Raw genomic sequence first — 22,119 nt, 5'->3', positions numbered from 1 at the left:
AGAAAGGGGTAACCAATAAGCCCTGTGGTGAACAAAGGCGTGGGATTGCCAATCTGGAGATAGCGAGATCGATTTTCAGTCCAGAATAGGATGTTGTCGGTTTCGAAATATTCTCTCTGGGATTTTCACCACTGCGACCATTGCTGTTGCTAAGCTCAGATACTTGGGCTTTCCGTATTGGATCACCGAATGGTTACGTTCTTACTTGTCAGGGCGCAAGGCGTTTGTCAACATTAACGGCACACGTTCGCGTGTATTTTCTATCACAAGCGGAGTGCCACAGGGAAGTATTCTGGGGCCATTTATCTTCGTATTGTTTATCAACGATATCTGCTTTCGACTGAAATCGGGAAAACTGCTATACGCCGACGATCTAAAATTTTATAGAGTTATAAAGTCTCATCTTGACTGCTGCGCGCTTCAGGCCGATATCAAGGAACTGCAGTGCTGGTGCCTTGAGAACGGGATGGAACTGAACATCGCAAAGTGTAAGTCCATCACATTCCCTCGCCGTCACTCACAAATATTTATTTTGAATATTCAATCGGAGCGGAACGCTTGGAGCACGTTGAAAGCATTCGCGACCTGGGAATAATCATTGAAAGCATATATACGCCACTACCACTAAAGCATTCGCAGCACTTGGATTTATTGAACGCACCACCAGCAGCTTCAACTACGTACATGCTATCAAGGCGCTATTGGCGTATTGCTCGTTGGTGCGCAGCATGGAGTATGGGGTATGCTGTCTGCGTGTGGTCTCCATCCCACACAACGCAGATCATTTGTATTGAGAGAGTCCAGCGCTGTTTTATTCGATATGCCCTTCGCCGACTACCCTCGGATTCAGTCAACCTACCCGATTACACAAGACTGATTGCGTTAGAGACGCTTGCCTCGAGGCGGACTAACTTACAGAGGCTTTGCTATGTGGAAACCTGGACTCCTCCCAGTTGCTGAATAACGTTTTGTTTGATGCTCCTTCTCGTCAGCTGCGTGAGCGCGAGCTACTATTCATAAGACGCCATAGAACTTCCTACGGATTCAACAACGCCTGTTTTCGTTCTTTCAATAGTGTCAGCGCAGTATTCGATTTTAACTTGTCAAAATATGTTTTTAAAAATAGGATTAGGGTTTTAGATTAGGATACAGTCTGTGGAATTATGTGTAACATTCGAGACGGTGAATAATAAATAAAAAAAATTAAGTTGATCTATTGTGGTGTACCACTTATTGGTGTGGCATCTACTCAGATCAGCGCCATTGAGTTACCATTTGGGGTTACCGTTATTGTCTACTGATGAGAAAAACTTCAATCTGGTATCACCGTTTTTCAATAAACTTCACTATCAAAGAAGAATAATTAATTTTTCCAAATGTGATATCAATCTTACAAAAAATGCACGCGAATCTTACCACTAGACTAATTGATTCTATTTAATTAGACGAAGGACGAAGTGGCTCGGTCCATGGCTGCATTTCGCCGTTTACGCAGTCTATGAAGGGTCCGCAAATCATCTTCCACCTGATCGATCCACCTTGTTCGCTATGTACCACGTTTTCTTGTGCCCGTCGGATCGTTGTCAAGAACCATTTTCACCCGGTTACTGTCCGACATTGTGGCTACGTGCCTGGCCCACCGCAGTCGTCCGATTTTCACGGTGTGTACGAGGCGCTGTTATTTTTTGTCCGTTTCCGTTTCGTCCGTTTTCCGTCTTTTTTTGCGTGAAATTGCTAACATGATAGTTATAAAATTATCTGTAAGGTGGAGTTCTATCGACTCTACTTTCTATTAACGATTTATTTATCTAACTGTGCCCCGCATACCTCGCCATAGACTATGTGCATGTCATCGGTGTGCGGAAATAAAAAAAATCGATAAGAAAAACGCTATTGCGAATGCGAATCAATCGCACTCTGCTGTGCCAAAGGCTTGCTTGGCTTATCAGTCCGCCCAGCCTGTTGTTGGGGGCATGGAGTGCGATCCTCTCGTTTAATAAACAATGTGCACTCACTTGACTGTGGATATACAACAGTAAAGCACATGTGGAGATCAGTGACGGAAAATGTCATATCGATGTCATGAGACTAACTTGCTAATAGCTTTTCTCACAATTCATTTACAATTATGTTTTTCATACAAACATGTAGCCCTTGAAGGACCCGAAAACTTTTTCTAACAGGTAATTTATCTAAATATGATGTTGGCGGCGTGAGAGCCGAATTAGTGTCAAATGACATTAATGTCATGACATTTCGTGACATTTTTTAAATCTCGCTTTCATGGCTCACACTTTGTATTTAGAACAATGATCTGTTCGACAAAGTTCTAGGACCCTTTAAGTACTACATGTTAATCGAAAAATCCGAACTGTAAATGACTTTTGAAAAAAGTTATAAGGAAATTAGTAATAGCAATGCCATGACATTTTTTTGACATTTCCCATCACTGGTGGAGATTGTACAAATCAAGCATCCGAAAGATATTCAATTTGCAAAAAAGAGAGCTAACCGCGGTGGAGGTTGGTACTCGGATTCTGATGGATTTTCCGCAAACGTGACCTTTAAGTGGTCTTGTTTTGTAGGGATTATCACGCCTATCTAGAGAATAGGAGGTTGAGGGTTCGAGTCCCTCCAAGACACGTGGATTCTTTTTCGCTAATTTCATATCAATTTGTCCATTTCGGATTTGGGGCCCTCCTTAGCCGTGCGGTAAGACGCGCGGCTACAAAGCAGGACCATGCTGAGGGTAGCTGGGTTCGATTCCCGGTGCCGGTCTAGGCAATTTTCGGATTGGAAATTGTCTCGACTTCCCTGGGCATAAAAGTATCATCGTGTTAGCCTCATGATAAACGAATGCAAAAATGGTAACCTGGCTTAGAAACCTCGCAGTTAATAACTGTGGAAGTGCTTAATGAACACTAAGCTGCGAGGCGGCTCGGTCCCAGTATGGGGTTGTAATGCCAATAAGAAGAAGAAGAAGAAGTTGTCCTTTTCGAAACATTTGCTGTGCATATGCACAGCCAAGATATTTAACAAAAAAATGGTTTTCGTACGGCCGAGTTGCCGAATAATATGCAATTAATTACTAGAAACATTGTTAAATTAGTTTTTTTTCAAAAATATCTTTATTTGTGTGTTAAATTAGCTCCAAACTGGCTCTAGATGTATTTATCGCGCTTTCATCCTAGTATCAACTAAGGTGTGTAGAAACTAGCTCGTAACGGTCCACTGTTTGAGGGAATAATTAGAGTGAAATGTTAAAAAAGATTAGATGATATCTTTGGTCAAAAAGGGGATTGACCTGAGGTTGTTGAACATTATCTCGTTCAAGGAATTGTTTGTGAGCTCAAAGAAGCAGCTTTGGACTCCGACTGTTGGCTTGAAGGTATTTTGTTCAGAGAGTTCAAGGATCAGTCCATAAACACCTGACTTCCACCTGTGATTGCCATTTTTATCAGCTGAATGTGTCGGTATCCCCGCTACTCCTTTCGGCACATCGGCTCCTACTGAATCGCTTGAAAGACTTTCAGCGCCCCAATTCAGTACCACCTTTTGCTACATTCGTTCTCCCTCAAATTGCTACTACCAATTACAAATTGAGGGCTTCCACAATGCTTGTCCACTTCAGGCAAGTATCCTCATTACTCGAGTCATTCTTCGCCTGATAAACTTCCCCTTATTCAGAATATTATTATTATTATTATTTATTCAGACTAATGCCGAAGTGGCCTGTGCGGTATATAAGAGTCTTCTCCATTCGGCACGGTCCATGGCTACACGTCGCCAACCACGCAGTCTACGGAGGGTCCGCAAGTCATCTTCCACCTGATCGATCCACCTTGCCCGCTGCGCACCTCGCCTTCTTGTGCCCGTCGGATCGTTGTCGAGAACCATTTTCACCGGATTGCTGTCCGACATTCTGGCTACGTGCCCGGCCCACCGCAGTTGTCCGATTTTCGCGGTATGAACGATGGATGGTTCTCCCAGCAACTCATGCAACTCGTGGTTCATTCGCCTCCTTCACGTACCGTCCGCCATCTGCACCATAGATGGTACGGAGCACTTTCCTTTCGAAAACTTCAAGTGCGCGTTGGTCCTCCACGAGCATCGTCCAGGTCTCGTGTCCATAGAGGACTACCGGTCTAATGAGCGTGTTGTAGATTGTCAGTTTGGTACGGCGGCGAACTCTATTCGATCTTGCGGAGTCCAAAGTAAGAACGATTTCCAGCCACTATGCGTCTCCGAATTTCTCTGCTGGTATCATTTTCGGCAGTCACTAGTGAGCCTAAGTACACAAATTCTTCTACAACCTCGAATTCGTCACCAACAATGCAAACTCGCGGTGGGTGGCTCACATTGTCTTATCTTGAGCCTCTTCCTATCATGTACTTTGTCTTCGACGTGTTGATGACTAGTCCGATCCGCTTGGCTTCCCCCTTCAGTCTGATGTAGGCTCCATCTTCTCAAAGTTACGTGCCATAATATCTATGTCGTCGGCGAAGCCAAATAGCTGGACGGACTTATTGAAAATTGTACCACTAGTGTTAATCCCTGCTCTTCGTATTACCCCTTCTAAAGCGATGTTAAATAGCAGACACGAAAGACCCTCACCTTGCCGTAACCCTCAGCGGGTTTCGAAGGGACTCGAGAATGCCCCTGAAACTCGAAATACGCACATCACCCGATCCATCGTCGCTTTGATCAATCGTGTCAGTTTATCCGGAAATCCGTGTTCGTGTATTAGCTGCCATAGCTGTTGAAGTCGATGAATAGATGATGTGTGGGCACGTTGTATTTGCGGGATTTCTGCAGTACTTGGCGAATGACGAACACCTGGTCCGTGGTTATTCAGAATATGACGATGCCGAAAACAGATGAATTGATTACATCCTGATTATTACTTCAACTATACCCAAACCAGTAGGCTGCGTAGAAAGCAGCTGAAGAGTCTCCTCCGGTTCTTCTCCTCCTGCCAACGCTCTTCCAAATCGGTCTGGTCCTGAGTTTAGATGCGGAATCGGGGGTTTTCCAGCTTGCTTTTCCAGGCAAGTACAATACTCATTGCAAACCCCCTTCAGCACGATCACTTCCTCATGCTGTCTCGGAACAGCTCGTTCTAATTGAACCGTTTGTTTGAGAAACTGCATATGTAACATTTTTGGCCAAAATGAGATTTTTATATATTCTGAATCCTCGTCCAAAAATACGTTTTCTGGCAAAAAACACGAAAAAAAAAATTTTTGTTCAGGAATGTATGAATTTTTTTTCGTTTGTTTGAGAAACTACATATGTCCACGTACTTTGAAGAGCAATTGTGGAGTACTGCTTACATTTTTTGCACTGGAAGTTCCCCAGGGTGTTGAGTTTTGCCAAAAACTATTGATCTGTATCGAAGAAATCGAAAGATTCGGTGCGAATTTGTTCAAAAACAGTTTTTTGTTGTTTTCTCGAAATAGTGTAAAATGGACTTATGCAGTTTCTCAAACAAATGATTCAATTGAAGTCCGGAGACATATCCCGAGCAGGAGTGATGACCTCGATAACAGAAATTGGTATGATTTAGCCATGCATAAGAGGTAAAATACCAAAAAATAATACCAAAAACTTATATGCAGAATACTTGAGGCATACCATGCTTAGGTATTTCAATACCAAACGAATAATAATTGGTTATGCATTTGGTATTGAAATTCAATTTAATAACTGAGTTTGTTATGGCTTAAGTATTGTGCATATTAGTTTATGGTATTATTCCTATGGTATTTAACCTCTTATGCAGGGCTAGTTCATAACAGAGTATGGTATCAATAACAGAATTAAGTATTATTGAGTCAATTTCTCCTGCTCGGGATGTGGCAAGGTTATTGGTTTCGAAAATGTCTAGCTAGCCGGGCTCTCTTGGAAACCGTCTAATAATTGGGTGTGATCTATTAATAGATGTCTTCATCTCAACGGCAAAAATTCATCACCCCACGCAAAGCCATTGAATCTAATCGGCAGCTACAGTGCTGCCTTCCTGATTCAAGTCAATCACGATGTTATTTATTTTCAGACTAGTGGCCTGTGCAGTGAGTGCATAAAAGTCTTCTCCATTTAGTTCGGTTCATGGCTGCACGTCGCCAAGTCTGCGGAAAGTCCGCAAATCATCTTCCACCTGATCAATCACCTTGCTCGTTGCGCACCCCGTCTTCTTATGCCTGTCGGATCATTGCCGAGAACCATTTTCACCGGGTTACTGTCCGACATTCTAGTTACGTGCCCGGCCCACTGTAGTCGTCCGATTTCTGCGGTGTGAAGGATGCTTGGTTCTCCCAACAGCTGATTCAGCTCGTGGTTCTTTCGCCTCCTCCACGTAGCTTGAGCCATCTGCACCCCACCATTGATGGTACGCAGCATTTTCCATTCGAAAACTCCAAGTACGTGTTGGTCCCTCACGAGCATCGTCCAGGTCTCGTGTCCGTAGAGGACTACCGGTCTAATGAGTGTTTTGTAGATAATCAGTTTGGTATGGCGGCGAACTCTATTCGAACGAAGCGTCTTGCGGAGTCCAAAATACGTACGATTTCCTGCCACGATGCGCTTCTCTCTCGATTTCTCTGCTGGTATCGTTATCGGAGGTCACCAGTGAGCTCAAGTACACAACTTTTTCAAACACCTCGATTTCGTCACCACCAATATAAACTCGTGATGGATGGCTCAGATTGTCCTCTTCCTATCAGCGTCTTCCTATCATGTATATCGTCTTCGACGTATTGATAACTGGTCCGATCCGCTTTGCTTCCTTCTTCAGTATGATGTAGATTGCATCTTCACAAAGTTACGTGCAGCGATATTAAAGTCATCGGCAAAGCCAAATAGTTGAACCGACTTCGTGAAAATCGTACCGCTCGTGTCAATCCCTGCCCTTCAAATTACACCCTTGTTACACCCAATGTTGAGCCATGTTGAACAGCAGGCACAAAAGACCATCACCTTGGGGTAACCCTCTGCGTGTTTCGAAGGAACTCCAGAATTCCCCTGATACTCGAACTAGGCATATCACCTGATCCATCGTCGTCTTGATCACCCGTATCAGTTTATCCAGAAATCCGTTTTCGGGCATTTGCTGCCATAGCTGGTCCCGATTGATTGTATCATATGTGGCTTTGAAGTCGTTAAATAGATAATGTGTTGGCACGTTGTATTCGCGGCATTTTTACAATACCTGATGTACGGCGTTCAGCAATGTGATTGCGTAGTAGCTTCAATTCAGCTTATCACCTTTTTTGTAGATGGGGCACACGACGCCTTCAATCCACTGCTGCGGCAGAACCTCATTTTCCCAAACCTTGGTAATTACCCAGTGCAGCACTCTAGCCATTGCCTCACCTAGATATTCTGAAGATCCGGAGACGGAAGACGTATGTTCTGCGCACGTGCTCCTAGGTTCAGTACCGTTGTGTGGCACATCGCTATTCAGGCGATCTTCGTAGTGCTGTCGCCACTTTTGGATCACCTCATGCTAGTTTGTAAGAATCGACATGGATTCATGCCTGGTCGCATTCATTTGTCTGCTGCATTCGACTTGTTAAATAACTCTACGTCTACAGCAATCGCGAAGCTTTAATGGCTTGGAATGTGACGAACTTGAAACTCTTCTAGCCTCTAGCTTCTTGTACCGCTCATACCTCACTGGGCGCTATCTGGTAGTTTCTATCGACGATTGTACATTGAACGATTTTTCTGCCTCATCGGGAATACCATAAGGGAGCCACCTAGGACCCCTAGGATCTTTTCACTGTACTTCAATGACGGGAACTATGTTCTATGCATTTCTAATTTTTTGCTAATCAGTAAACTCTTATAATCGTTTCATTAACTAATTTTAAATTGTATTTTTTTTTCTCAGTTGCATACCATCAAAAGGGCTAAGTAAAGTTGTTGATGTTGACCTAACAGAATAAGTAAATAGCACTTTCTTTTCGGTAACTCCAAGTGCACGTTGGTGCTCCACAAGCATCGTTCAGGTCTCGTGTCCGTAGAGAACTACCTGTCTAATGAACAGCGGCGAACTCTATTCGATCGGAGTGGCTTGCGGAGTCCAAAGTTCGGGTACGATTTCCTGCTACGATGCATCTCCGAATTTCTCTGCTGGTATTGTTTTCGGTGGTCAGCCCAAGTACACGAAATCTTCAACTATTTCAATTCGACATTGTTGTTTCATAAGGGCGAACGTCGGAAACATAAGCATTGATTTCTTCTACTGATTTCATGAAGATTAGAGACTTCTGGCGTTATTTTCCACTTCCTAGTTGTTTATGAATTTCATTTATTGAACGGCTACTCAGTCTTGCACTTATTACAACGAGTTTTTATTTACCCGACGTTTCGCCACGGGGATTGTGTCTTTTTCAAGAGGAAAATATTTTTGTTGTTTGTCGTCGTATGTTTGGTCTAACTTGCACCGTCTGTTTGTCTAATTGTCCGTACATGACTTCGGAAGCCCTGTTATCAATATTGTTTATGAATTTGCAGGAAAAGGCATTGTTTACGTTTGCGACATTCACCCTTATGAAACAACAGTGTGGAATTGCGCCACCAGTGATCCAAACTCATGATGGGTGGCTTACGTTGTCTTCTCTTGAGCTTCTTCCTGTCATGTGCTCCATCTTCTCAACGTTGCGTGCCATAATATCAATGTCGTCAGCAAATTCAAAGACTAAACGTATTTCGTGAAAATCATACCACTCCTGTCCTGCCCATGATCGCATATTTGTAACGTTTGAATTTTGGTCGATTTTGTAGATCGTTTGTCAATCCTCCCCACAAACTCAATCATTTCCAGCTTACTACAGATAAGCAAGATAGTTAAGCTTATTTTACTGTTGCGGGATTAGATGCATTAAATTGAACTTTCTGAACGATTTACAGGCTGTCTACAAAATGAGCAAAAACGCGAGTGTTACAAATATGCGATCATGGGCAGTGTCAATCCCTATCCTTCGTATTATATCCATGAATCCCATCTGGAATTGCCCCACGAGCACTCATGTAATTGCTGCTAGTTTACGACATAAAATTTGGGACAGTACCTAGTAGACGGCGTTTTGTAATGCAATTGCCGTTTCTTTGGGTGGGACGCACATCATTCCTGCCACAAAACCACCTTCTTTTAAATCTGGTAACTACCAAGTGCAGTGCCTTAGCCAGTACCTCACAAGGGCACCGTGTAGCTCTCTTGGCAATTGGTCAATCCAAGAGGCTTTGTTATTTAACAGCTGGCCAAACGCTTTCTGGATTTCCTGGAGATCTGGAGCAGTAAAACGTTTGTCTTTCGCCCGTACTCCCAGGTTTGTCATTATATCGCGATCGTTGTATGTCACATAGCTATTTAGGAGTCCTTTATAGCTTTGCCGCCATCTCTGGATCACGTTACACTCGTTCATAAGAAGGTTCCCGTTTAGATCCTAACACATGTCAGGCTGTTGCACTTGGACCTTACGTGAATAGGTTAACTTCTTATAGGACTTTCGTGCGTTATTAGGGGTCCGTGGCTTTAGGCATATGTACGTTGAGCGTAAGGACGTTAGGCATAAGTACTTTAGGCATAATGGACGTTAGGCCCAACGTACGTTAAAGATTATGAACTTTAGGCCTAACTGTGCCTTCTTTATGTCATGGGCTGATCTTTTTGGCATTTAATGTCTACGTCCTGCCGGTTATCGAAAAGCTGCGTCAGTTTAACGATCGCCCGGAACAACTGCTCAAGAGGCTGCTGGACAAGGTTAACAGTTTGGGGCAACTAAGCCGGACAACCTTCGGAGCTTTGTCACTTTCGGAAATACAGTGGAGGGACTACTGCAACCACTATGCCAGCTTCGCAGACATGGATTTCAAATTCTCGTATTCGGCTCAAGAGGGTGCGGAGTACGGAAGGAGAAACTCGGCGAAGGCAGCAATTTCAGGAAAACAAACGAGTAGAAAAGGAAGGATTCTTGTCGACTATGTCAGACCACAAATCACCAAGGCACTGTGCGAGCTTCACGAATCTGCGATTTGCAAAGCGTCGGAACGCGCGAGAAACTGTGTTTTATATGCCTGAATGAGCACGTAGGACATTGGAGTGTCAGAATTCATTCTAGGGAATTGAAAGCTATACAGTTTGTAGCGGTTTGTTTTTACCTTTTTTTGTATTAAATAAATCATTTAGAATCAAAAAATTAAAATCAATCCCAGTGTATTTTGCTTTAGAAGTTTGTTCCCAAAATAATTGTTAAAAATATTGTCTCAGCCGTCATAAAATACTTAAAATTAAAGATTTTTGAATTTTGTTTGAACTGCTGTCCCTTATACTTGTACTCGTTCCATAGCCCATCCTGGATGACAGAGCAGAGGTCACGGCTCTCACGAATTTTTCCAATAGTTTACTTTAATGGTTAACTTTTTATTAACTTTCATATTTTTTTGTGGATCGTAGCGAAATCAGGAAACCGTATGATCGTAAACGCTGACGTTTTGGGGAGTTCAGAACCCCTTGCAGGCGAGATTTCATGCGAGCTTGGCTTTGTTTGTGATTCTATAGATTTCAATAAATCTTTCCTGGTTTCTACAAAACTTTTTTTCCGTGGACTGGAAACCTTGAAACATCTTTGGATGTTTTTGGGATTAAAAGTACTTTCTGACACTCTCAACAGGAGTCTTAAAGAACAATCAGTAGACTATTGCTTCAGGATTCCAGAAACCTCTATAATTAATGTTCAAAATCTGATAACCTTCTTTTGCCAACACACAGGTCTTGCCAGACTGCCTAATATTTGATGATATTTTGGTAGACAAGGACCTACCAGACAGCATTGTAGCTAAAATAATTACCTAGCCGGATGATATTTTTATACCACAGTCATGGGTAGAACAATGCCTTGATTGTCCCACCCAGGAACATTCATGCGTAGGACATGTCCTACTTGTCTTACCAAATCCCGGAGACACTGGTACCCCTGTTTGAATATATAGCTATTAAATGGGAACAAGATAAAAAAAGATGTAACCGCAGTTCGATTCCATATTCATAGTGATGGCGTGTGACTGACTTGTGGTTATATCTAGACAAAATTTTGAACATATGGATTCAGGATACAAGTTGCTATGTCAAGCTTATACCAGCTGAGAATAGGGAGTTGTGTTCGGAATGTTAAGAACATTAACACGCGTTCTCGCTTTTTAATGCAACCTTGGTGCTATCTAGTACAGATAATGAGATAAATGTAAAAAATGCCTTACAAGTGTTCATGATTCAAATGCAGCTTGATTTTTTTTAACATATTGAAATTAAATAAGTTTAGATTTGAGTAATACTTGATTCACAGCCAATCAAGCGTACTAAATATTATTTTAATGGCTTTAATGATTGCAATAACCATTTCATTATAGTTATATATTATTTAACTTTATCAAACACATTTCATCTGTTTGTAAACAATCATCTAGAATATCGTATGCAAGGCGATATTTTATTATTCTAATATTGACATTTGGTTATGAAAAACTATACTCTATCATATTAGATATAAAAGATAAACTTATTAGTTCATAGAATCAATAAAAATCACGATCATCATTCGTTGCTTAGAATTTCATTTTTCTTTAAACCATTCCCTGTAGTTCAATCCTGCATGCCTAAATTTCACGTTTTCTGTGATCATTTTGATCTTTAGTTATTTAGAAGCAAACAAAGTAAAGTTTCCTAACAGTATACTTTCTAAATACTATACAAACAAAAATCGTTAGGTGGTCACCATCGCTACGGATGACCGGCGACACTGGACCGTTGTCGGACTTCATCGAGGGTTTGGGACCAGGACAGCTTGTAGGGCGCCAGGTACTGGGCGCTCCTGCCTTAGGTGATATTCAACTGTCTATGTACTATCAGAAGGGTTCCTTAGAAGTTGAAGTGATAAGAGCGAGAGGTTTGCAGGTTAGTGTGATTGCCGAAGAATTATACTATAAGAGAAACTATCGTAAATAACGATGATTCACATAAATAACTTCTGTTTCTCACAAAACCTTTTTGCTTTCCATTTTAGGCACGTCCTGGCTCAAAAGTACTTCCAGCGCCTTATGTTAAAGTGTATTTAGTTTCCGGTAAAAAGTGTATAGAAAAAGCTAAAACAACGACTGCTAGGAAAACGTTAGATCCATTATATCAACAACAATTAGTGTTTAGAGAACCGTTCGCTGGCTGCATTCTACAAGTGAGATACAACTGATTGTTGATATGTGTACTGAATTACTTATTCGTAACCTTATTTTTCAGGTGACGGTGTGGGGTGATTACGGACGAATGGAGGGCAAAAAAGTGTTCATGGGTGTAGCTCAAATAATGCTGGACAACCTAAACCTATCACATTTAGTCATCGGATACTACAAACTGTTCGGAACCACATCACTGGTCAGTGGACCACCTAGTTTGGGTCTATCTAGGCGATCCTCAATTGCATCACTCGATTCACTTAAGCTGTAAAACTCATTGACATCACTATGTTTATTTTTCTCCTTCGGTATTGTTTTTTGGTTTTCGACTATCCCTTTGGGTTAAGAACTGTATCACTTTTGTTTTCGGTTCGTACTATGAGATGGTTTGGTGTTGTTGATTTTTTGATACGAACTGAAGTTTTGTCTAGTGGCAGTCGTCGTTTGTTTTTCTTACCTAGTGACCACGAATAGAATAAAACACGTCAGATGCGGCAACAGCTTTTCCATAGTGTTCCCACAATATGAGAATACCTTCTTTGTCGTCCGGTTTGTTTGATATTTAGCTCTACACTAGTTGACACTCTAGCCAATAGTATCTTCCCGAGCACCAACAACTCCTACAAGGATGCTACTTATTAGCAAATTTTCCACGGATTGCGAGCGGGATCAGCACAGATTACTCTTCATATAACGAAATAATTAGGTTTGTGAGATTATGTTATTCACACTTACAAGTGAACACCAAATTATTGCGACACACTAAATTTTACTACTGATTTCATGCATTCTTCGGACGAATACCACTTTTATTATGCGCTTTTATATGTGTATTTATTGAATAATATTTATTGAATAATTACTGTTTAATGAAATGCGTGATATTTCCACTGTCTCTCATCTATAAGATTTTGCACAGTATTTCTTCATCCAAATAACAAACAATTACGTGAATCACAGGATGTTAATAAATTAGTCATTTTCAATTCTGTGAAAAATGTTACTTCCGGTTGTAAGTGTTGTAATAATTTCGTGCTCGCCCTGCTATTTTGCTTTTACTCAACGCATTAGTTATCTTCGGTATTGAAATTGCCAGTCAAATCTATTGTACTCATAAGTGAAATCATCATGGAAAAATTATAATGATATTTGGAAACCTAGAGAATGATGATTCCATTACCAATAATAAGAGCAACTTTGCTCGCATATCTTTTGCATATCTCTCTCCCATAATTTTGCTTGTCGAACGCAATCTACGAACACATAAGTGCAAATGCTCAAAGTACGATTCCCTATTGCCCAACATTTGGTTTTGACAATCCTGTTATTTATGTTTGTTCTATTTTTTGAAAGAATCCTCCAATAGACGTTTGTGTCAATTTTGATTCCCAATTGTAGCTTCCTTTGGGTTGGTTGATGATATTCGTTTTTAGTCTTTAGTTAGTTCTTCTTTCTGTTCCATGTCGAAAGCACTTTTACAATAGAGTGTTTTGTCATATCCGATCGTTGGAATAAGCAAACGTTTCCTAATATCTATGCAATGAAAACTCACAAAAAATATATAAAACTAAAAGTGTTTTAGTTAACCATAGGTACGTTTCACTTTTATGCATGACTCTGTGTTTAATTTATTTTGCAGTCTGTTGTTAGGATTTTTTCTTTCAAAATCGAGAAGGTCAGGATGGTTTCGATGAAAGCACTGTAATGCTCCAACTTGTAATAACGTAAATGCAAAAGTTAGTGTACTAACTTCCTATGAATTGGCGAGCTTCCAGTGTTTTGATCATCTAGAACAGCTACATTCTGTTTCGTTGGCATGAGAAATTAAATACTTTTATTATTTATGTACACGTATTGTATTTTTAGTACTCAAAAGTTGCCATTTAATATTCCTTAAATTTAAGTTTAGAATACATTTAAATCTTATTAAATTAAATTTTTAATCTCATTTTTCCATACATATCATGATTGCTTACGATAGGAATAGATAGGTTTAGCTATAGTTTTATTGAAACGTATATGGTATGTAGTTTGGAAGAGAATCATGGTAGTTGTACTGAATCGAGAACCTGTAGGCTTCTGGTTAGATGTTTATGTTGGAAGATTTTTATTGATTTTATTTTATTTTATTCAAAATTTGGTGGGAGGAAGGGAGATGCTAGAAACAAACGATTTTATGGTTATTTCAACTTCATGCAACAGACAAGCTGATGCCATCTTAAAATTGTTGAAAATCTCAATTATATTGATTATTCATATTGCAAAAAAGTGGTGACATTTCGTCGCCGGAAACTCTTGAGACGAAACGCCTTTTAGCTGGCACATATTTGGAAACAACGCACTACGTGTAGGCAAATCAGCGTTCTGGTCTGGACAGTGCGTGGAGACGCGTGGTACATATTAGGTTATGCCCACTAGGAAGTTTTGCCTTGCCGAAATAATCAAATGTGGAAAATTTTTGTTTTTCCCACTTTTCTATCTATTATTTTGGCACTTTTTCGCCTAACCTGCATATATATGGATCTAGTTTTGTTACGGCCATCTGAAACACATTTTAATCTGGGGAGCGGCGGTGGATGTTGTGGGCCGTTTGTTTTGGGGGTCTCTTGCCCCAACAATATATTAAGTCACTTGATTTCAAAATTATGTCAACACACTTCACTCAAGCTGCCTGACTGGCTGATCTTCGTACAAATTTGGCCCAGCATCAAGTTTAATCTTCAGACCGGTTCACTGGCGCCAATCGCGAGTCAGTCCCATTGGTATATAAATGCTATATTATTTAGCGGCATTCATCCTACGTTTTTTTTTCGATTAGTAAGAGGCGGCAAAAATATTAAGGATGGAAACGACAGTGCATCGACCAACATTAGACTGGCCCCGCCTGATATTGGAAAAAGAAAAAGTTGACGGATTCTACGAAACATTCCCATAGGATAACAACATTGAGTGAAAAAAAAAACAAACTCTAAAGATCTCAGCATAATGGGCTGGAGTCAGGCCTTGGAAAATTCGTTCAAAAACGAACGAATGCTTCGTTTTTAGCCCACAGTGAGGTTTTAATTTCGGTACACCGATTGATGTTCCTTCGGTGACGTGCTGCTTACTGCACGAACAAGGGAAGAGACAATTACAAAACATTCGTTTTATTCATTGAAAGAGGGGAGTTTTGAACGTGGCATCTTCACAAGCCGGGTACTACCGAATAAGCATATGCGGTATTTCGAAAAATTTCGTTTCAGGTGGTTCGAAACGAAATTCCGCGGAATTTCGCGGAATTTGAGCATGGCGAAATCTGATTTTTTCATTTCGTTTCGTTTCGTAAAATTACAAAAATTTCGCTAGAAAAAACCAGCTTCTAACGAAATTTAACGGAATTTCGCGGAATTTCGAAACAAATTTTAACTTAAACCATACTTTATATTATCAAAAATTTTGGCTGCGCCGCTGAACTAAACCATTTATACAATTTTTTTATGACCGCTCACTTCTTCTTTTTAAATAGGTCTACATCCCAACTGGAATTTGATCTGCTTTTCAACTTAGTATTCTATTAGTACTTCCTCAGTTATTAATTGAAAACTTTTCTATGTCCACCATTGCATGAGTAGGTATCTTGTTTTTTTCTTCCTAAGCAATGGAGGGGGAATCTGCTCAACAGACATCCTGGGTTGGACGTCCAGGGAGTGCGGGGTTAGGGACCATCAGCAAACGAGAGAGGCAGGACTACATCCCCGACCCGCTAAACCGTTTCCATTGCCGCCAAGCCCATCGTCCCTTCGGTACAACCAGAAAGTAATGCTTCAAAGGGGGGCCAGTGCACAACGCACCCTCGAGGTTGGCTGCATGTACTTGCAGCACCAAACATCGTGACTCGCTTTTTTAGAAGAAGACCATGTTATCGTGCAAGCGCATTGCCGGCTTTCCAGGTGGCCTTACCACGCCCTATGTCCTCGGAAAGTGGGAAGGATCGACTTCACGCCTGCTTCCCTCTGCATGGCTGGTATCAAGAAAGATGATGCCGCGTTCACCCCAAATCGACCTCTCTGCGATATGGCCAATTCGTCAACACACAGAGGGACTTGTCGACGTGGTGCTTACGCCTGCCCCAGCTTTGACGAGGACCCCTTTCCGTCCTCGGACTCGGTACCCGCCCGGTTGACCGACGCCGCGAAAGTGACGATATCATGTTGTTCTTCGCGCGGCCACTTGTTCGATAAAAGGATCGAGTTCGACCACAGGGCCGGTATGACCCATGAAGCCGACTCCGAGCCCTTCGACCACCTTTTATTTGCGCCTGAACTAGCCATTCCTCGAGTCCACGTGCCACCTCCTGTGTAGCTCCGAGACGATTTGGTTAATAGCCGATAAAACGGCGTTCCAGCCAACTTCATCTTTACACATCCTCCGGACTAGGTTGTCCATCTACCCTTAGTGGAACTGTCCCACGCACGCTGCCATTTGACCATTGAGGCTAACCAGACAGTCCTACGAATGCCTCTCGTGCCGCGCATTTATAAACAGTCTATGTCTTCATCGATAACGACGCAGGAGCGCATTTGCAATAGCTGCCCAACTGGCACTATTGAATGCATTCCTCACGTCGAGAGTCACTACTGCACAATAGTGAACTCCCCTCCTCTTACGCTGGATAGCTATCTCCGCGGATTTGGTAACCGACAAGATAGCGTCTACGGTCGACTTACCCTTTCGGATGCCAAACTGGTTACTCGATAGACCATCCGCACCCTCCGCCGTATCAAGCAGGCATATTGGTCTATATGCCGATGGATCCCTCGGTGGTTTTTCCGCTTTTGGCAATAGGACCAAGCTCTGCCTTTTCCATGCTGCAGGGAAGACTCCCTCGTCCAGGAATCTCTGCATGACAAATCTGAACATCTCGGGAGCCTCAGCAATGGCCGCTTTGATGGCCAGGTTCGGAATACCATCCGGTCCTGGCGCCTTACCTACACTAAGGGACTGTGCAATCCCCGCAAGTTCCGCCACAGTTACTCTTCCCTCGTCAGCCACCCTGACCTATGGCAGCTCCACAAAGTTAGGTCAGGGCCTTGGGTCATGACGTCGGAAAAGCCCCGCGATGATCCTGTCAGTATTTCTGGAGACCGCTCTGTAGGGGCCATCGCCCCACGTGTCTACGTGTCTAGTATTGTGCTCGCGGCGGAGCGCTTTTTAAAAACCTCGTTGTCGAAGTACGATGTCTTCCACATACGAGGACTAGGCCTCGCCCCTTCTTCCGTCCGCTGAATGCTGGTCGTATAGTAGATACTGTAGCGAACCGCCAGGTGGTCGCTGTGAGTGTAGCCATCATCTACCCTCCAGTTTGAACTACTCGTTTGACCAGGGCTCCAGAACGTAACGAATGTATCTTAAGTGGCAAGACATCTTTGACCAGACCGATAATCGAGCTAGCCATCTCCGGATTGGCAATCCTACGCCTTTGCTCGCATAGCTATTTGAGATGCTTACTACATAGCCCCGTTCTGAGTCGAAAAATACGTATTTAGTTTTCTTCTATAAAGCATCCTCAGTATACTGTTAGAAATATCTAACAGAAAACGAAAAGTATCTTTAACTATTCTATCCTATTTGTGTAAATGTAACCAGATATGAATCAGTTCACTAAAACTTTGACAAAGATGGAAAGTCGTGTCGTGGATTCCAAGGGCCCTTTTGAAGTCCGAAGCAAGTGAATAACTTTTTTTTATCCAGAGTAGATTACACCCAGTTCTTTTTATACACGGTTGGTTTTTACTCGATTACGACCTTTAGCGTCAATGAAACTATGAGTTAACCATATGAAAAAATTCACAAAAAATTAAAGAAAATTCAGGTGAAATTAGGTTTTTAACGAAATTTGAAACGAAAAATCAAAAAATTTCTATATTTTTATATACTTACTAATATAAAACTGAACTGATTGATCAAATTCGGGAGCATACGCTCCACGATGTATTGCTTTCAAAGCGGTACAAATGCTGGGTTATTGCCTTATTGGCAATGGTATAAAAACGGGAATGAAGCGATTTATCACAGCCTACTACTTCTCTAATTATAACTCTATTTATCGCAAAACAGTTATTTGGCTTTGAAAAGTGAAATCGAAATTCCGTACATAATATAAAATCAATTTAATAAAAATTCCGCGGAAAAAAATAAAATTTCGTTTCGTTTCGAAAAATTTCGAATTAAATGGACCCTGATTTCGTATCGTTTCGAAGACTCGAAAGTAAATCTATATTTCGTTTCGTTTCGTTTCGAATCAACATAGACATTTTAAATTTCGTTTCGTTTCGTTTCGTTAGGAAAAAGTGTGTTATCGCATACCCTTACTACCGAAGAGGCATCGTTCAGCAGGGAAGTGTGAAATGAGGATCCTTCCTTCGTTCATCGGCAGTGTTTCATATGCGAGTGAGTGTGGTGTAGATACAAAACCACATTAGCGGGAAAGAAATAGTTATATACCTCTCTTTTACACATTCATTCCAACAGAAATGCGCAACTCAGTAGAAGTGAGGCAAGAGAGTTAAATATTCTCTGCACAAGCGGGTGCTTGATTTCACTCTCCAACTGTTTCGTACAGCAGTGCCATATAGAGCGAGGAAGCATTCTTCACTAAGCACTTCGAAACTGTTCTCTCATGAAGCTACCTTCCTCGGGAGTATATCTGGTGCTGAAGCATCGGTCCTCATCTTCATTGCTTCATTCATCCAAGCCTTGGCTGGAGTATTTGATTTCAAGTTTATATGGGGAGTGCACCGTAGAATCCGAATCTATGACAAAAGGTCGAAAGGACAAAAGGTCGAAAGGACAAAAGGTTGAAAAGACAAAATGTCGAAAGGACAAAAGGTCGAAAAGGCAAAACGTGGAAAGGGACAAAAGGTCGAAAGGAACAAAAGGTGGAAAGGGACAAAAGGTCGAAAGACAAAAGGTCGAAAAGTCAAAAGGTCGAAAAGGACAAAAGGTCGAAAAGGGCAAAAGGTCGAAAGGGACAAAAGATCGATCAAAAACAAGCTGATTTTAAGTTGGGTGTATTCCGAAAGAATTTATGAAATGCATTTAACTTCAAGTAGAAATAACACACTCATCACATCATTCAAAGTTGAAGAATGAGCAATTTTCAAAGAAGGAGCAATTACTATGAAACAATATTATGAATATCTACATAGTTCTGTTAGAGATAAAAAGATTGTTGATTTAGGGAATGAATAAAACTTTTATTGCGCGTGGCGAGTTGTCCTATTCAGTTGGCAAGAAAAGTTGCTCTTTTATTTTAAACTATTTTTAGCAATTAAATAAAATTCATTCAATGAGTGCAAATAATAGATGAAAATCTAGTTGTTCTGAATGTCGCTTCGATCTGTCAAAAGGAGCACGTATTGAAAATACACCGGCGTGTAATATACGCCGGTGTATTTGATGTGCGGCGTGCACCATTATGACAGATCGAAGTGACATTTAGAAAACAAAACATCCATCTATTAGTTGTACTCACTGAATGAATTTTATTTATTTGTTAAAAATTGTGAAAATTAAAGAGCAGTGTTTTTTGTTAACTGTGTAGGGCAACTCTGGTGCTAGATTTCCGTTTCAGTTCCTTGTCCATTTCGACCTTTTGATCTTATTGACCTTTCTTTCTTTCGACCTTTTGTCCCGTTCGACGTTCTGTCCTTTTGTCCCGCTCGACGTTTTGTCCTTTTCGACCATTTGTCCCTTCGACCTTTTGTCTTTCGACCTTTTGTCTTTCAACCTTTTTCCCTAACCCGTAGAATCCGACACCAATGTGCATGAACCGAAAAAATTCTGTAAAAATATGGTCGAAGGCCGTAAACTTTCTGTTTTTGGAATATTTTAAGAAATGTTTAGTACGAATAACTTCAGCTGAAAAGGCAACATTGTTGTAGAATGAATATACAGAACCTTCAAAATTTTGGGAGTCTGCGGAATGAAGTGCGCTGCGGTGCGAATGGAAACCATATTATACTAGTCAATTACGTACGTCAAACAAGACGACACATATCAAAAAGGCATTTTCTGTTTTTAAAGTCGGAATCGGAAAAAATCGGTCGAGTTCAGGATGGCTAGCTTTATCGGCCCTCGGAATAAAATCTTATTTTGATTTTTCTTCTTAGAAGCAAATTAAATGAAATAACCAGCTGTGACAATAAAACGAGAAATAAAAAAACAGAATCATCCACCTAGCAGTAATGGTGCCTTCTTCGTGTATTATTTTCGTTATTTTCATCAATTCACATTTATTTGCATTCATTTGAATGCATTGCCTCAGCTCCGGAAGAAAAAAAATTTTTTTAGGAAGAATGTAGAAAAATCCAATGTATTTTTTTTAAAACTGCGGAACGCAATGGACAGGATTCCGCGTCGAATGCAACCTGTTGGCAAATCCGATAAGGCTAAGTACAAAAAAATGTTTTTTTTTGTTATATATCTTTGCCACGATATTTAACAAAAAACGATTTTCGTACGGCCGAGTTGCCGTAAAATATGTAATTAACAAATAAGTACATTTAAGTTTATTTGCTATGAGAAGTCAGTATTTCCTTTTTTTAGATAAAGAAGCTCATTGTGGATACACAAAGTCATGTTAGTCAAGTTACTATTTTACAATTTTACAATCTGTGCTATATACATAAGAAACGGATAACAAATTTGTTATTGTTTTGGTATGGAAACAGCAGCGTACATTTTCAGCTAGAGGGTGTATCCGTGAAAAGCCATTTGGCTGATTATGTTATTAGACCGAAGAAATCATCTGGTTGAAAGTTGTTAGGTCGAAAAAATCATTTGGCCGAAAACGCCATTTGATTGAAAAGAACATACGGCAATGTCGTTTGACCGAACAGGTCATTTGACCAAAAATGTTGTTCAGCCGAAAAGGTTATTAGGCTGGATGGATCGTTTGGCAACGTAGGCCATCTGACCGAAATGGTTGTTTGGCAGATAGAATTATTTGGTTGAAAATGTCATTTGGCCGAACGACTTATGGCCGAACATCATTTGGTTGAAAATGTCGTTTTCTGAATGGGTCATATGGCTGCAAATGTCATTTGGCCGGACAAAAGATATGACCAAGTAACACATTCGACCAAGCAGGTCGTTTAACAAAGTAGACCAATAGGTAAATGAACTTACGGAAGCGTGAACAAATCGAAGAAATAAAAAAAGTAGACCAATTGAGAATAAACAGTTGTTTGGTCGAAAAAAACACTTCGACGTTTCACTTCTCATTTCTCATTATTCACCTCTTTTTTCTCCCTTCTTACTTCTCTGATATATGAATTGAAAACGGGACATCTTACTTTCCACTTCTTATTTCGAACTTCTTACTCTTATTCCAATTTCGCACTGTGAAAAGTGTGATGTGAGAATCGAGAAATGAGGATTTTCACTTCTCAGTAATTCACACTTTTCACAGTGAGAAGCTGGAGTGAGAAATGAGGAACGAGAAGGGATGAACGAGGAATCAGAAGTGAGGCGTCGCACTTCGTACTTCTTATTGTAACTTCTCACTGTGAAAAGGATAAAGTAATTAATAAGTAGTGAAATATGAGACGTTTCACTTCCACTCTTCATTGTTTACTTAGAACTTTCTGCTCCTCGTTTTTTACTTTTCATTTCTCACTTATCAAATTTCACAGAATGAGAAATAAAGAAGTGAGAAATGGGAAATCAGAGGTGAGACGTCTAACTTTTATCTTCTCATTTTTTGTTACTCACATCTTTCTGTGAGAATTAATAAGTGAGAAATGGACAATAAGAGACGTCTAAATGATTTTTTTTTGCTAAACAGCTCGGTTTATTCTTAAAATGTCCTATTCGGTCAAACGACCTGTTCGGCCAAATGTTGTTTTA

General features: G+C 40.8%; 1 protein-coding gene across 12 annotated transcripts in view; it reads left to right on the top strand.

Moving 5' to 3' along the window:
* Positions 1 to 22,119, top strand: part of LOC134220973 (regulating synaptic membrane exocytosis protein 2) — a 191,027-nt gene that overhangs the window by 159,371 nt on the left and 9,537 nt on the right. For 8 of the 12 annotated variants that reach the window (XM_062700135.1, XM_062700136.1, XM_062700140.1 and 5 more), the window contains 3 exons: positions 11,770 to 11,956; positions 12,066 to 12,233; positions 12,296 to 12,498. In XM_062700135.1, coding sequence (XP_062556119.1) covers positions 11,770 to 11,956; positions 12,066 to 12,233; positions 12,296 to 12,498 — 558 coding nt within the window. Of the gene's footprint in view, positions 1 to 11,769; positions 11,957 to 12,065; positions 12,234 to 12,295; positions 12,938 to 22,119 lie in introns of all 12 variants that reach the window. The other 4 variants (XR_009982145.1, XR_009982146.1, XR_009982147.1 and 1 more) reach the window with 2 other exon arrangements.

This window comes from Armigeres subalbatus, chromosome 3 (genome assembly GCF_024139115.2).
Source record: "Armigeres subalbatus isolate Guangzhou_Male chromosome 3, GZ_Asu_2, whole genome shotgun sequence".
In the NCBI taxonomy this organism is placed as follows: Eukaryota; Metazoa; Arthropoda; class Insecta; order Diptera; family Culicidae; genus Armigeres; species Armigeres subalbatus.
The sequence above is the reverse complement of the archived record's forward strand: the minus strand, read 5'-3'. Positions and strand labels throughout refer to the sequence as shown.